Source organism: Chaetodon trifascialis, chromosome 9, assembly GCF_039877785.1.
Source record: "Chaetodon trifascialis isolate fChaTrf1 chromosome 9, fChaTrf1.hap1, whole genome shotgun sequence".
Taxonomy (NCBI): domain Eukaryota; kingdom Metazoa; phylum Chordata; class Actinopteri; order Chaetodontiformes; family Chaetodontidae; genus Chaetodon; species Chaetodon trifascialis.
The window spans coordinates 8,237,210-8,255,283 of NC_092064.1; the positions used below are offsets into that span (position 1 = coordinate 8,237,210).

Consider the following 18,074-nt stretch of genomic DNA (forward strand, 5'->3'; position numbering starts at 1 on the left):
CAAGAATTTTTGAGCTTCGGGTTTAACATGTGAGCGAGAGATAAGAAGGCAGCAAGGAGAGTGGATGACTTTGTTACTCCGCCCGAAAATGTGGTGGGAGGGTGCAGAAATGAAATGTACGAGGGCAGCAGCGAGCTGGGACGCGTCTTTGGAGAGACAAGGTGGAGGAGAGGACTCACCGTATGCTTCATGATTTTGACCTTCACGACAAGGAATCCACAGACTTGTCGGCCGGTTTCCTGTCACTGCGCGTCGGCGGAGGAGTGTCAGTAGGTTAGCTGACTCCCGGTCTCTTGGTCATCGGACAGCCTGCCGTCCATCCAATGTGCGTAAAAGGGCTCTATTTCCTCACCGTCCTGTCTGGACTCGCAGCTTCAGGTGAGACCCCGGTTTAGTTTGAGTGGATAAACCGAGTGAAAAGACGATGTTGAGTAAATGGGAGCTGGCTGTTGTTCAACACTTTTTGTGTGCTGGGAATCATACAGTCTAATGTGATTTATCCAAATGTATGTTTGCATTTTTGGAAGTTAACAGTTACACGTTGTTTTGATTGTTAAATGTTAAGGGGACAGTAGCTACATACACATTGTCCAACAATTGGTCAAAACAAATGGAAAGGCCTTTCTAATTATATACAGTATGAACTAGCATGTATCTGCATGGTCGCGTATTTTAGCATCTGGGTTTTCCAAAAGTTTACACTGCAGTGTTTGTTCACATCCCAGGAGTGCGCTTAAGACGTAACAGGATGACCCTTTAGAGACGTTCCAATCGACAAACAATCGAGTTTCAAGGTAAAAGAGAGAACCATACTTCTCTTTTCATTAGTGAAAGCTCCGCAGGGACCCCTAACCTCCATCTCTGAGCGCCCGTCGTGCGTCATTGGGAAGTGGAGAACTTGGCACAGTGGCACCGGTAGGGTCGCTGGAGAATTCCTGTGAACACTATAAAACAGCCATAACGGGGGCAACTTCTGACAACATAATGGCTTTAGAGTATTTACTGGCATCCAATCCGTGGCCGCATTGTGTGTAGGTTTTATACAACCTCTCTCATTTCCTGCCTACTAATGTGCATCCGTGCTTTGAAGTGACTTCCCGTGCAAAGGATCCAGGATATGTCAGTCTATCATAACATCTTGTCAGATACACACTATGCAGAAAGAAAAAAAAAACAAATAACAGAAGCAGACTATATCCTATAGTTATAACTGCTCACGTCTAAATGCAAGTGCACGGCTAATGGAAACGTTTTAATATCACAAATTGGCGTATCAGTGGCAATTCATTCAGGTTGTTTAACCTTGAAGTAATCTCTGTCCATCCCACTTAAGTGGATTATATTGATTGAACATGTCCATCCACTGCCAAAGCACCATGTTGGGATTCACTATAGTAGCAAGCTGCTTATGTTTACAAGGAGCATGTGCCTGCAGATCAGTCATAACAGAGTCACAGGCTGACAAAGCAGGAGGATGACTAAATATACTGAGTGGATATAGAGGGATAGATAATCAAATAGCAGCATGTGGATGAAGAAAAGCATGTTGGAAGTGATTACAGCTCAGCAGCATCTTGGTTCTCATGTCTGTTACGCTGTAATCACTTTCTTTGCCTTTGGCTTTATTGTGTTGGCAAAACGGCACAGCATGATGAAACCAGCCTGCAGACACTTCTCATTGTCACGAGACATGTATGTGTAAAATTGCAAATTTGCATGCAAAATAACTCCGAATGGTTTTCTCTCTTTCCCCTCCCCTCCCCCCTTCAGGTATACTCTGTGACATTAAGACAGCACACAGCTAACACATTTACCCATCACCCCGCCACTGTTTTGACACGCATTTCACTGATCAAAGACAGTCAGCATTCATTTGCAGACTTGCAGCGTAGAGCCTGTGTTTAAGGAGATATATATATAGACCAAACAGATTAATTCCTCTCTCCCAGAGCTCCTCCAAACATAATCACAGCAGGTGTTGCAGTGGAAAAAATCTTTCATCACTCTCTAAGATAAATGCACTACTCCCTTCTGTGTTTTCTTAAGTGTGCTTAGTAGGAGTTTTTTTTTTCTTTTGTAAGTATTATAAGTCATCATTTGCCTCGAGATCCGATTGGGAGAAATGATTTCACTTTTCACAACACCAGAATGGAATTGCTTTCTATAGCAGACATGATCCTGACCAGATGTGTGAGGTGTAGATGCAGTTTTAATGCAGGATCAGTGAAAGGCTCATGGAGTCTGATGGAGGTGGAATGAGAGCAGAGCCTCTGATCACACCGAAACAGGTACTGCGACAAGTTTGCTGCATAGTTTTCAGGAACAGGAAATTTTTTTTAATTATATGTCCCCTTAAAATGCTAATGTGCCTTTGGAAATGGCAGATGCTTTATGTATGTACCCGTCACCTCCAAGCTGCTCTTCAGTACAGTGCACTACACTGCACAGGAATAATACTGTTGTTTTTTTTTCTGTCAGATTCTGGAAATTTCATCTAACTTTTTTTAGTGCGAGCAATGAAGATCTTAAAACTAGCAAAACAGGACCAAAGATTAAGGACCCACTTTAGTTTCTATTGTACAGAAGTGCTGTAAATATGCAATTAAAATGACCAAAAACAGGCAGTTAATACCTGGTCCCTGGGTCTGGTATTAACTGCAACAACCTCATGTTGATCCCCTTTTTTGAGTTACAGAAAAATAGAGAAAAAGCCATATTTTATAGAGAGGATGTGCATAGTCATTGTTCTCATATCTTTTGTACATTTGTTGTGAAAGATAATGTCATTTGGTAGCAGCAGCTTACATTTAAACATCGTTTTCTTGTGTCTGGATTCAAAACAAGTGAAATAAAGAGCCAGCCGCACACCGTGAATGGCTCATTAGAAAAAGGAAACACACTGAAAACAAAGAGCAGATTAATTGGAACAATTTTGACCAAATTACTCTCCCCTGTCTGACCAGACACAGAGAGGTGGCTAAGCATCTTTTTCTTCGCATTTTTTTGATCCCCTGCTGCTTTTTTTTAGCTTTGCTTTAATTCCTTTTGTCCTCCTCTCATATTTTCCTCTTCAGCTTCGAAGGCTGACGTGTGCCAACCTGTCCTGACTTACAGGTTTAGCACGCAAACACACAGCCTACTAGACGCTTACACTGGTTGTTAAGGCTTCAGTTTAAGCCTGTCAGGTTTGCAGTCGACAAGCAGCCTCTTGTATGTCTTACTGGGATATAACAGTTATCTCTCTGCCACGGCATCTCTAATCTCGCCACAATAATAGGTGAGCATAACAAAGCATTGCTGTGGTTTTTGACATGCTGTGCTGTGTTGACACACCTATGAGGACGTCTGGCCTTTGTGTCGGGTTGATGGGATTGCCTGGGGGTGTGGAGAGTTGACAATGACGCTCTCATATGCAAGAACGCACCAATCGCCAGCACAGCGGGCTTAGGGCGCATCTGTGAAGTGTTTGAGTGTGAAGGCAAAGCACTCCCTGAATAGCGTTTAAATCACAAGGCTGTGCTTGGTTTCAAGTGTAAACATTGGATTTGAAATGCATTTCTCACTGAATTGACACACACACACACACACACACACACACACACACACACACACACGGTCAATGTTCATCCGAGCCCATGCAAACGCAAATACTGTGTATTTGTTAGCATGGGTTTTTGTTTGTGTAGTCACATTCTTACATACTCTGCCGGCTGGGCACTCGTTCTCAAAACTGTTTAGAGTTACGGCAAACAAGATGATCTTCCAGCTAAAGCAACACCTCCAGTAGGTCTACGGCATGTGGAATAAATTAACTGTTTCCACAGAATATCAGCAGTTCTTTGTGAGTCATCTGATCTGCAGAAAGCCACGAGGAATTTCATCATCCGTTGCCAGTAGTTAAATATTTGTGATTAAAATGAAGAGCAGTCAGGATCATAAAGTTTCTCAGACTTACTCTCGTTCTATTTGTTTAGTCTCTGACTTGAATATGTCCTCTGGTATATCCAGCCATTGTTATTAACACACTGACTAATAAAAATGAGAGAGTAGCAGAGTCACCTACTTATCCGGTTTGCTTACTAATTACCTGAAACTGTACATAGCAATTTAAATGAATAGTGTAAGTTGAAGAGAGAAGGGGTGGAGCTCGTAGGTGGGGCAGGTGAAGGACAGGATGCAAGGGTTCGGTCACACTTGTGCGCTTGAGTGTTCCCTCCAACTCTCATGCACTTCCATTGAAGCCCATGTGACTGACATGGAGGGGTGCTTTTCTGGGTTCAGAGTTCAGCTTAGCCCTGGCACATTAGCCAAAATGTATATCCTTGTTTATATACAGGAGCTAAAATTAAATGCTGTTATCAGAAACTTTGGGGTGCACAAGAAACACATTTTAAAAGGAATGTTCACAATTACTGCAGCAGAAAGATTACCCGAACACCGGATCCGACATCCAGGCTATTTACCAGGACGGGAGGATCTATCAGTCTTAGAAATTGAATTCCACTTACTAAGTTACACTTACTTAGCGTTGTAAATGTGAAGTCTCACTGAGATGTCATTTTCTTAGACATTAGCATTTTGCCAGCGCTCGGAGAAAAAAGTTGCATCGTCAAAAAAAGCCTCCTTCAGAACCAAAGGTATGATATTATACAGTAGTCTAGTACATTTTATGACAAGTATACTGATCTGTATTTGTGAAATTAGTGGCATGGCCTTTTAAGGTGAAAAGCAGAGAGCAGAGGTGTTTACCTCCTCCATGGTGTGGTTTCTGATCTGTGTATATATTGTCAGTAGCTGACTTATTCATCTGCTGAGGAGCAGAGGTGGAAGTCACAGTGGGACTGGATTCACTCTGACTCATACCACTGCAGGACATACGGCTCGTCTAGCCTCGTAGTAAATATGTGTAACTAAGGTTGTCTTTTGAGTGTTGGACCATCCTTCCAACAGAAGCCTGTGGGTGTGCTGAATCGAAGCATACGTGTTGGACCCCCCCTCAGGAGTTTGTAATCCCGTGGAGGAGTTGTTGAGTCAGCTGCGAGGTGGGAGTGGAAGAGGTTTGATGGATTAAACTCTTATCCTCGCTCACCCACTACACGTTTCCTCTGGACACTGCCGCCTGATGAATTACAATTGGCCTGGAGGAAGCAGGAGGGAGAGGAAGAAAGAGTTAGAAAGAGAGATTGATGTTTGGTCTGTGTTTGGACTGACCTTTAGAGCGTATTCAAACACATTTCTGTGGATTTCAAAAGTCTGATACAGTTTTCACATCTCCAGGATTCAGATTTGAATATGAATAGTAAATGCAGCGTCAAAATTGACTTCTGTGACATTTTCATACAAAGAAATGTCTTTTTTTGTGATTCAAAACACATCAAGTGAATAAAAGCTTTTAGATTCGCTGTTCCAAACACCTGGTGTCTGGTGCATCTCTCTGGTCATGACACATTTTATACTGCAGCTTCATTTGGAGCAGTAGGCATGAGCAGGGAGAGTGACCGGGATGAAAGAAAACAGCGCCACCTGCAGAAAGTCAACAGAACATCCAAGAACAGCCCCACCAACTCCGGCTGACATGAACCTGTTGAAGTGAAGGAAATAAAAAAGCAGCAGCTTTACAGATATGGACTGAATAAAGTGTTGAGAGAGGAGAAAGAGAGGAAGTACTGAGGCTCTGGTATGTGTGTGTGTGTTTGCTCTTATCATATATTACCTGGCCGCAGGTATGTGGTTGCCTCAATATTACACCTGTATGTGATAGTTGCACCCATTCCAGAAGCTGTGTGCATAAATCTACTGCTTTAACAGCCTTCACTCATAAGGGGACGCTCCCACGCAAGCACAAGAGCATTAGTGATGTTGGGTGATGAGGCCTGGTTTGTCACCATGTTTCAGTTCTTCCCAGTGGTGCTGGATGGGGTTGAGATGAATAGTTCCTTCAACTGGAACTAAGGGGCCCAAACCACAAAAACAGGCCCAGAGTAAAAGTAGAACAAAGTATGTGAAAACATACCTTTGGATGTGAATTGGCTGCAAACAACTGTGTGTTTATGACTAAGTGGAATGAATGGAAACCCATACAGAGAAATGCACAGTAGAATATGTTACACACAGTTACGCCCATTTCAGAGGTTCCCTTCTGTAACACCACTCAACACCCACCCTCTCTCTCAACTCTGCAAACACACTGTTACCTGAACCTGCTATTCCCAGCTCTCAGGCCAGCCCTGCGTGAAAGACAGGCCTTGTTAAAAAAAGGAGAGGTAACCTGGGCTTGTGAAACCTCTCACAAAGCAGAGAAGAGGCTCTTTGTAATCCACTGAGCTCTTTGTGCGTTTGCTCCCATCCTAAGTGTTTCCTCCAAAAGCGGTGCGACAGAGAATCGGGTTTCCTCTGGTGGTCCTTTTGTTTCTGAGCCGTAATGAAGAGAGGAAAGGCACAAGCACACACCGTCTAGGAAATAATGTAATGAAACCAATTTCCTGATTTAGAGAGTCGTGCCAACTACTTAATTTCTCCTGCAGTGTTTCCTTCTCTCTTACAAAGTCCTAGAAGACTTAACATCCTCTTGGAAAAGTTACACTGTATAGAAAACACTTCCTAAACTGCGACTGGTAACTATCTGATCATGGATATTATTATACTATAAGAGCTATAAAAACAGCTCTGTTCTCTCTGCTTTACCTACATATTCATAATATGTTGCATATTATGCAACTGCATCAACACACCCTCAGCCTATAAGTCAACATGACAGCTTTGACAAAGACTTTGACTATGCAATAAGGCTGACACGGTTGGTTCATTCTGTGGATTGTTTTCAAGATATTCAAAGAAAATATTTAGAATACCAGGGGATGTTTGCAGAGCAGTTATGACTCAAGTTCAATATACCGAGCATGCCTCCCTGCGGTGTGAAACACACCCAGAATGGCCCCCGAAAATACTAAGGTTCTGGAAAAGCCATGATGACGGTATGTAATCATGTCACATCTGATGAGACAGTTCTGTTTGTTTGCTGGTCTGTTAGCACAATCTCTCAAAAAAGAAAGAGATAGATTTTAGAGAAGGGTGGTGAAAAGTGAGCTTATGGTCCAAGGAAAAAGTGATTATTTTCAGTGCAGAACATTTATCAGAGGATTGTTGTTCAGCCATGGCATAAATATACACCATCTGAGTGCGGTGTGTAACCAGATGATAAACACAGAATCTAACACGGCTGCCTTGAGAAGTGACCCTTTGCTACACCACTTCGCCAAGTAGCAATTGTCTAATCATAGCTCAGCAGCTGTAAGTATAGGTACTGCAGACCTGTGCGGCTTCTCCACATGCCAGGACAGTGTGCACGGGGCTGTAGTGAGCCATACCTATAGTCTAAAGAGATTGGAGGGTGGTGTAAGATGCTAATTTTAGCGTGTGTGGCTACCTTGCTACATAGGGGAGTAATTGAGCGTTACTAATGAGGCCAAGGAGCATTCACTGATCTGTGGGGCTACATGCTGTGTTGAGGATAATCAAAGAGTGAAAACACACTGTTTGAAAATACCAACATTTAATCAAACATCTGGGTCTGATTTTAAATTTTTCCTCGTCATAGGCCGACATATGACAGCCTACTTGCACTAACTAGCTCTAAACTGCAAAGCAAGAACAATGTTATTTCTTTATTTCCATCAACTGGGAAGGATGATGGCTTTTAGTGTTTAATGAGATATCATGCATGTAGCCATCGAGTGCATAACTGAGACCTTTGTACAAGGTTTCTTGTCTTAAATCGAGGCAGCTGGAAATATTTTAGCAATCAGCTGGTGGGGTTTTCAACCAACTTGTGGTGCTAACATTAGCTTAATTAGCTTGCCAGCTACAATTTCCTATAAGCTCTAGCTGAATAAACATGACTTCTGCAAGCCTTTCTTCTGCACTGATACATCACATGCATAGATATAATACATCCAGCACTGTGAGTGTGTAAAGCATGGTTGAGGGTACACGGTTTTCAATCAGCCTGCACTCTCTTTGACACGGGGTGAAATAATTATATTGGCAGGTCAAACACTACCTGATATTTTTTAGCCTCTTTGGAAGGCTTTTATAAAATCTTGGGAGGACTGCCAAGCCAAGCAAACCTAATCACACTGGAGTGGGCTTTGCTTTGAATATTTCACAGGGGATGAAAGTATTTGTCCTCTTCAGCCTGAGATGGGGGCCAGTGGACTGACGTAGTTCGTAGCAGGTAGTGTTGACAGATAGAATTAAGTGCATTAAAGGTTCAGCAAGTTCATTTCATCATGATATATTGGACATATTGACAAATATTGCTGGCTAACGCCACACCGGTAAAGGAGATTGTGTGTGTGTATGCCAAAAGTGAGCCCCCTGAGAGACGTCAACACACTACACAGCACACACACACACACACACACACACACACACACACACACACACACACACACACACACACACACACACACACACGCACACACACACGCACACACACACGCACACACATAACAATGGAGGATAATATTTTACAACCTATTCCAGCTTTTCCTGAGCTGTATATAGAAACATCTGGAGATTACATTGGCAAAAATACACACACACACACACACACACACACACACACACACACACACACACACACACACACACACACACACACACACACACACACACCTTTTTAATTACCAGTGAAGAGGGTAATGAATCTCCTTCACATGTTTCACAGCATTTAATAATTTCAAAGGGGAAACATGGAGTGGAGACACAATCTTAATGAAGATCTGAGTATTAAAAGCCCTTGAATCATTTAAATGAATAAGACCTACTCCTATAGCATGTATATACAGTTATGAGCGATAGAAGCTTGTGAAAAAGGGTCCTGTCACTGCTTTTTCTTACATTATTCTGCAAGTATTGCAGAGTAGCATGAAAGTTTTCATGCAAGTAGCATGAAAACTACAGCAAGCCAGACAACATCTGCAATGTTTGAAACATAATTAGGACAAATTCTTATATTCGTCTGCACTCTGGCCCTGCCCTCCACTGTAGAGTACATAACTCCATCTTAATAAGCCATGAAAGCTCTCTCCGTCTGTCTCTGGATGCTGGGTGTGGTCAGTACTGGTTGGGCAGGATGTTCAGACATAAACAAGTGAGCGACTTAGGCTGGACAGAGAGCCGTGCCAGAGTGGAAGAATGGACGGACAAACAAGCAAGCAAACAAACAGTATTATCTTATCTCCTCCTTACAGACTGCAATTATGTAGAAGAATACATTTTCCATCATGGTGTTATCCTCTGGCTCCATCCATACATCAGCGCCCCTTCATCTCCTCAATCATCCAGCTCTTGTTCATCACTTAAGCTCACTCTCTCATTTCTGCGTGTTTATCTCCCTTCTCTCTTTCGGTAAATGAGTTAAATTCTGCGCTCTTAATGTCATGTAACCCACATAATGGTTCACTCATGTAATGGCATGTATCGTCTTAGCAGAATTAGCGCCTGCTAATGACCGATTAAATAGTGATCATGTACTTTTAGCCGCAGGGACACATTAGTAGTGTAATTGAGGTGCTACATAGCCCCAACTCTTCTGTCATTCTGCTAATATCCATTTTGCCTTCAAAAAGGCCTAATTAACCTTAATTCTTAATCAGCTCAGCTTGCGTCAAAGGATGGCGGAGTTGAAAGCGTTTTACTTTTGTGTTGTTGAAAGGAGATTAGCGATGCTTCTTTAAATTCATGTACTGTAAATAGATTGGTTAAGGGAAGAAATTTGAAATGAGGTGTTATGGCCTGGAGGACCTGCTTTCTTTCCTGATACGTGACGCATGATGAATCTTTTCAGCGTGAGCTTTTAGACAGTTTGGTAGAGGAGGATAGGCATTGCACGATATTGCTCAGCTAATCTTCTGCATGCACTCCACTCTCTGAAATAAGGATGTAGAAATAGGGGGGTTCAACTGTGGATATTTAATTGATGAGTAATGAATATCATTACAGGGATTTACCCCTTCCCCTCTGTGTGTAGAGCAGACTGAGAGTCTACAGCTATGCTAGCAGCTCTATGTGGCTGTACTACAGCGGTGCTTTGAGCTAAAAGCTAACATGCTGAGAATAACAAAGGTAACATGGATACTTTGCTTTAATATTTCAGCATGCTAGCATGATAGCATTTGCTCATTGGCACTGAACACAAAGTTTAGCTGAGGCTGATGGGAATGTCTTAAGTTTTGCAGATATTGGGTCAAAAACCTGGACAGATCCATCCATCCATCCAGTTTCTATGCCGCTTATCCCTTCCGGGGTCGCGGGGGGGCCGGGGCCTATCTCGGCTGTCAATGGGCGGGAGGCGGGGTACACCCTGGACCGGTCGCCAGCCAAACGCAGAACCTGGACAGATATGAGATTAAAATGTTGACCTGATGATGGCACTAGATGAAAAGTTTAGAGATCTCCAAAGTGATTACAATTCATCCTGATCAATGCCTGAACCAAATTTTGTGGCCACCCAGCCAATAATTTTTGAGACATCTCACTAAAAATCAAATATGTCAAACTCACTGTGGCGCTAGATGAAACCTCAGGGGATCATTCAAGTCAATAGGATTGATCTTCAGGGGACCATCGACATCTGTATTAAAATTCAAGGCAGCACATCCAACAGTTGAGATATTTCACTCTGAAAGAGGGGAAATGGCTCCTAAGCCATGCTGCTATGGCTAAAAAGAAGTACATGGCTTTTAGTTTGAGAAGGGGCTCTTGTACTTGTTAACAGGTGTGGTCGTCATTTCTGTGACACACACAACACTGTCTGCTCGTCTGAGTTTTCACGCACACACACACACACACACACACACACACACACACACACACACACACACACACACACACACACACACACACACACACACACACACACACACACACACACACACACACACACACACACACACTCTTGCAGTCAAGCCAAGGAGGGAGTCATTACTGGCAGCACTGGCTGTACTGATACAGCCAGTGCTGATGTTATCTTCCTAATGAATATCCTGAACACAGGCACTTTAATCCACTAACTTCAGCAGGTAGACAAGAGGTGGCAGAGGAGACTTGTTCCCTTTGAAGTCCATTCCACAAAGCATTTATTCTCTAATATATAAAAAGTCTTATTTTTCTCTATACAAGCAGAAATATGTGCCAGTGGGCTAAGATTTGTTGTCAAAGCAGCAATTTCCATGCAAGTACCTGCCTTATGTTCAAGGTAATGATGCTGAAAAAACACGGCATATGTTTGGCCACTGAAAAAAAAAAAAGAAGAAATTTTAAGTCTGAAAAATAAAAGACCTGACAATTTGCAATGATGGACGGTGTGTACTCAGCCTGTATTGCTCGCTCATACACACTCCTCCCAGGTTTCATCGGGCTCATTTAAAACACATTAGGCTGTTACAGCGCTGTCAGGGCCTGGCGATGAGAGAGAAGCCTGTCTGTTTAATGCTGTGCGGGGGCTGTCTGGTCGCTCCACTCTCTCATCCTAGCCCACAGGAAACTCTCTCCAGCCTGATAAGGAACAGAACGTGCTGCCTGAGGAGCCAAGCCCCTGCTGACATTTTCCCATCCAGCCCCTGACTTAATGCTCACTGTATATATTTATAATGCAGGGGCAGCGATATGGCTTAATTTGCCTTCTTGGACTTTTCTTCTTTCTCTGCCTGGTGCCTTATATGACCATTCAAGATAGGGCAAGCCCACCTAAAGTCACTCAAACTACATCTTAAATTGTAGAATAAAGCTTAATTCACCTTTTAAGGGTGGAAGATCCTTTAAAATCTTTATGATATATGTGATGACTGCTGAATGAAACTCTTTTGATAATCAACAGCTGGAGGTTACATTTTATTTATTTCATATCAGACTAATAGATGAACCTTGCTTCTAGCTGATTGCATCAACAAAGGCTAATTATTAGCCTGAGATGACACATGCACTCAGGTAATGCATTGAGCCACAGACAGCTCATCTGTCAGATTGAAGTGTCTCTGATAGTCAGAGCTTTCATCAAGTGTTTGTCTTGCTCTGCAGGGTAATCACATGGAGTGTGCTAATGAAGTTAAGACAAGTCTTGGTCACCCTGATCACTGTGGCTGCTAGCTCTGCAGACGGTCTGCTGCATGCTTGGGAGCTGAATTTAATAAGGCAAGACACGGCTCCTGATATTATTGGGATATACAGAGCTGGCTCTATAAATAGACCAAGTGGTTTGGACTAGACAGCCTGCACATAAACTTCCATAGAGACTTGGACTCATACACACATACTCACTGGGCTTTTTTAGAGTAAGGCTGGATATACCTCGATAAACAAGACTGCAATCTTGGTGAGAGGGAGATGTGTTCAGCCAGTTCCTGATGTGACGCTGTCTGGCTGCCAGACAGAAACTTTGCATTAAGCATGTCTCTCTCTGGGGCAGTGCATGCATGCGTGTGTGTGTGTGTGTGTGTGTGTGTGTGTGTGTGTGTGTGTGTGTGTGTGTGTGTGTATCAGTGCTAACTCCATTCCGGGGAGCTCCATCCATCATTATGTGGAAGAGCCAAATCGTTGCCAATATCCCTCTCCACTCTTCCAGTCCATTCATTTTCCATCTAATAGGTCCACCATGTACTGTAAAGATTGATATAGTCCATATCCATATAATATACAGCAGACTGTCAATTTCAGCCCTGTCTCAGATGCAGTAATGTAGCTTAAGTGGTTATTTTTTATTCAGTGTCACAGATTTGGCCTACTGATCTGGAATCAGTTTGGATCACAGATGTGATCTCATGCATTTAGCATATGGACCAATCTGTGAGATTTCAGTATATGCTGTAATATATGGATCTAATACAGTTAGAGTGACAGTTTAGAGTTACTGATTTTCTCGCAGCAGCACTGCGTAGGCTGAGGTAGGTTCACCGGGGCCATTGCCTGCACTCACTAGGCAGGAATTTACTCGGGGTGGCTTCATACTGTATATGTTGTCTTGTACTTTTGTATATGTATTTGTGTTTCTTTCACATGCCATCAATCTATGTATAGATTTTGCTCTGTGCGTCCTGCATGCCGCTTTTTAAGTAACCTCTGCTGCTGTGTTTTGTTTGTTGCAGGCGTGCTGCAGGTCAGCGGGATGCGTATATACACATCTGGGGATGTAGAGGCAGTCAATGGGACAGATGTTCGCCTGAAGTGCACATTCCAGAGTTCCTCTCCCATCAACCCCAGCTCCATTGTCATCTCCTGGACCTTCAGACCTCTTAAACCAGGCCGAGAAGAGTCGGTGAGTGCATGTGTGTGTGTGTCTGTGTGTGTGTGTGTGTGTGTGTGTGTGTGTGTGTGTGTGTGTGTGTGTGTGTGTGTGTGTGTGTGTGTGTGTGTGTGTGTGTGTGTGTGCTTGCAAGAAAATAAGATCAAACCTCAAACCTCCCTCATTGTGTCAGGGAGCATCCACCCCCTCAGCCAACTGCGAGAGGAGTCGGTGAGTCATCAGGCTCCCTACAGAGCGTCCAAGACAGCCTGTGTGTGTCTATGTGTGTGTGTGTGTGTGTGTGTGTGTGTGTGTGTGTGTGTGTGTAGGTGCGTGCACATATTAAGAATAGAGTGAAAAAGCAGCAGCAGGTCTGGGTTTATGTCTTGTCTTTCTTTCTCGGTGAGAATAAAATAGCTTCCTTCACCACACAAAGTGTGATATGACTTTCTATCTGTGACAGTCCAACCAATCAAACCTCTTATTGTTCCAACAAAATCAACCCATCAATTTCCTTTTTCCAGGTGTTCCACTACCAGCAGCGAGCATATCCTCCTGTAGATGGCATTTTCAGGAAACGCGTCTCTTGGGCCGGCGATATCATGGGCCGTGACGCCTCCATCATACTTCAACAGGTCAAGTTCACCTACAACGGCACTTATATCTGCCAGGTCAAGAATCCGCCAGATGTGCACGGTGCAGTTGGAGAGATTCGACTCCGTGTGGTCACCACAGGTCTGCTGCGTACTTTTCATACAAAATGTTTCTTCATATTTGCCTTAGGTTGATTAATTCAATTCAACCTTCATTTTAACTCGTAAATACATTGAGGTAGAGACCTCATTTACAACGTAGCCAAGGATTATGAGATTATGAGATGTATTAATCAGATACTTTACCCTAGTGTTCTGTGCAAGCCAGCCACTCAGAACTATTGACTATTTGTATAAATATTAAAGCAGACAACAACATGTCAACAAGATAAAGAGTCTATAGTGAGGCTGTACTTGGACACAGCAATGCATCAAACTAATTGCTATGATCAGCATGTTAACCTGCTCACAATGTCAGTGCTAACATGTTTAGCAGGTATAGTGTTTACCATGTTTACCATGTTCACCATGTTAGCACGCAAACATTATCTAATTAAAACTGAACACAAAGTGCAGTTGAGGCTGATGGGAATACCATGAGTTTTGTAAGTATTAATCATGAACCGGAACATTAAGCAAATTGAAATGTTGACCCACTGCTGGTGCTTCAGGAAAAGTTAAGGGATCAGCACATCAGTAAGATTCATCCTCTGCACGCACACAAATGTACAATGAAATGGCTCTGAGCAGTGATAGCACTCATGCTTTATCGAACAAGCACACTCACTCTGTGCTCCTGTGTTTTCTCCTAACATACAGCCTCTTTCTCTGAGCTTCTCTTTCTGGCGCTGGCCATCGGGGGCGGTATTGCCGCTGTGGTCTTCCTCCTCGTCGTCATTTTGTCCTGCAGGCGGTGCAAGAAAAGGAGACAGAGGCAGCTGGAAGGGAACGAGGAGGCTCCCCGCAAAGAGAGAAAAGACCCCACTGCGTGGTAAGACCAAGAGAGAGGCAGAGGGAGAGGAAGTGGGGGATAGAGAGAGGAACAGAAGAATCACGCACTTCCTCTCTCGCTCTCCGTCTAACTCTGGGGACCGGGTCATGTGGCGCTCCTTCTTGGGTCCTGGGGCTTTTTTCCTACTGGACGCTTCACTTCTGCCTTCCCCTGTAACCACAGTCTTTGGATCCCAAATCTGGACCAGTTGATGGGCAGCTGTCATTAACTAGAGACAAATTAAGAATGTACCTTTGTGTAGAAAGCTGTAGATACAGAACTTAAGCCAGGCTGCTGTGTATCTTTTATATCACCATGTGCCTTTCATTTCTGGAGAGAAACAACTGTTTTATCAGTTCACCCTTTCCTGTTCAGCTAAATGGGCTTCCAAACACATTTCCTGTTTAGAGTAAATGTTTTGATGATGTAGATGTAGAACAATGGTGTATTCCTGCTGTTTACTTCCCCACTAATACATTTTATAACCCAATGCAGTGCAAGCCACATGTTTGATATATTATTTCAACAAACAATAGCGACTGTGGAACAATGACTGAGCAGTTTCCTAGCTTCTATTGAAATTTTGTTTCAATTACCAGATGATGGAAAACATGATGAAACCCCACACAAAGCTTTCATCAACCCTCTTTTCAGTGTTCGTATGTCGTATCAGCTGTCTGACCCACTTTACTGTGGAGGATGCTGGTGTGCATTTCTGCTTCATTTCACTACTGAAGTTATATTGCTGTATTTTTCTGAGATTCTGTGGTGTTGTTATTCTGATGTTCTCTTAATCAAGGTGCTATGAAATAATCAAAACCTGATGGAGAGCGCTTGTTTCGAAACAGACCAGCACCAAGATGCAATATCAATTTGAAATTTCATTGTCAAAGTGGCAGATCTTTTTACCAACCAGGAGCCTCTCTGAAGGCCGAATGTCTGTTTTGAACAATGAGCTGCTTTGTCAAAAACATCTTCTTTCTGGGCACATGGGACATCTTTGTTTCTCTCTTGGGTTTTCAGATCTCTCTATAATAGGCGCCGTAAGTGGTTACTGTCAAAACTGTGTTGCGAGAACTCACTGCATGCACCAGACTTGAAAAAGCCAAGCCTCTCAAGGAAAACTTTCATCTTGGTTGATCAGATTTATTCAGACTTCAAACCGAATCTTTCATTGAAAAACTTGGCAAAGGAAGGAAATATTTAGACCCCTATCAGATGCAGATATGTAAACAGAGATTTTGATTCAACCTTTGCTCTCAGTTTAGCGGGACTTGTGTGACGCTAACCCTTTGTCCCTGTCGCTGTGTTTGTGTTGTCTGCTCGTCTTTGTCCCGCCCCCTTTCCATGTGACTGATGCACATGCATGCATGAATTATTCATAAATGTGTCATGCATGAATTCATATCCTGGTGTGTGTGCTATATTACTCTTACCCCCCCGGTGCCTGTCTCCCTGTCCCCTCTGTGTGTGCATGTGTGTGTCCCAGTCACCCATCGAGGGCCGTCCACCTCTACCTAGCAGAGACGTCCATAGAGCTTGACAGTTCAGACGGCATGATCTCAGATCCCAGCACCAAAGACTCAAGCTCCTCAGAGGAGGAGGGCCCGAGCTCAGACGACGATGATCATGGTGACGACTCTGACTGAGGAGGTGAGGACAGACAGAGAGACAGAAACACTGATGTGAAGTCAGACAGGAAGCTTGCTGGAGGGATGCCCAGACGGCATCCATGGATTATGGTCCACGGTTCTGCCGAGTGGAGACTTGATGATGAGAGCGCTGCTCCTGCGGTGTCGAAAAACAAGCTCATTGTTCAAGAATGGGAGGAAAAAGGGAAAAAAGTTCTGTTTGAAAGTTTCTGAATAAGAAGAAAGACTAGAGCAGTGCTTTTGATGAGGGTCAAAGCTTTGAAACAGGTCGAAAGTATAATAACTTTACTTTTGAGAGAGTTCAGAAATATTCATAGGAAGAAAGAAATGCTGGATCTAACCTGCAGGGCTGTAAAAGTGAGAGACCCTGGAATCCTGAAGCTGGCTCGGCTATTGTCAAGGAGGGAAAAAGGGCCAAGTCCTGTAATATATAATAACTGTCTGTTTCTTTAGATGTGAATCTTGTTAAGTGCGTGGAGTTGATACCAAAATCAGCCGCAGCGTGCAACTGAAAGCAGTCAGAATGAGGAAGGTGTTTTCTGCCATGATGAGCCGTAATAAAAGCTATACATTTTTGAGGGTGCCTCACTTTTGTAAACCACTCTCTGGTTGACTTAAAGGACAAAATCATTTTGATTCTGTAGGATCATCTTCCATGTTTCAGATTTAGAATTCAAAGCCATTTGGGATTATGTAGGTCTTGCATTTCAGTCAGCTATGCACAACATCATAATACCTAGTGTCAGAACACTTGTCAAAAGCAGTTTTATCCCCAACTTTAGACTGAGGGGCATCAGATTACTTTGATAAACAACCATAAATGTAATGTTGTCGTCATTATGTCTGAAGGCCAAATACTTGATCAGTTAGGGATCAGCTGCATGTCCACACCTGTCCTGTGTGTTGTGTGGGAGCGCACAGTCAGATCTGAAAACCTTTTGATTGCAACATGTCCCTGAGAGCCCGTTTTCCCTCGATGCATCTGTGAATGCATCATGTCTACTAACAATTGATTGCAATACCTGTCTTTCCTCCTTTTTATGATCGAATTTTGTACTTGTTGATGTAATACTGAGCAATATGATTATAGATTTTTATTTTTTCAATTTTTTTTTTAGATAAAGCCAGAAGTATTTCACCTTGTTGTTTAAAATGTCACTATGTGTTTGTTATAGAGCTTTTATAAAAAAGATGTTCTAATAAAAATGCCTTCAATTCTTTAGCACGTTCTGTCTCTTAAATGTGGTGATGTGGGGAGACAGTTGGCTCATGAAACAAATAATCACACACGACTTGGCAAGATCTGATAGACCCCATCTATTATGCACGAGAGGAATCCTGTTCTATAGCATTTACTATGCATCATTATCTTTAATGCACTACCTCCAGAGCTCTTCACTTGTTTACATGTAAGCAGAGTGAATCGTTGTTTAATCTGTTAGGTCTGGTACTGTATGCGTATGCCTATCTCTGACTTCAGTCTGGCTTGCTTGTTTGTTGATTGAGGTTGTTCATGTCTACGAATATGTTACTTTATTTCTTTGTGTGCCTATTTG

At 43.0% G+C, this 18,074-nt stretch overlaps 1 protein-coding gene across 1 annotated transcript; it reads left to right on the forward strand.

Moving 5' to 3' along the window:
• Positions 1-17,736, forward strand: LOC139336607 (myelin protein zero-like protein 2). Its single transcript, XM_070970758.1, has 5 exons — positions 1-378; positions 13,146-13,315; positions 13,807-14,017; positions 14,695-14,866; positions 16,356-17,736. Exons 1-5 carry the CDS (start codon positions 324-326, stop codon positions 16,513-16,515), a joined length of 768 nt encoding a protein of 255 aa, XP_070826859.1. The 5' UTR covers positions 1-323; the 3' UTR covers positions 16,516-17,736.
• The last annotated feature ends 338 nt before the right edge of the window (positions 17,737-18,074 follow it).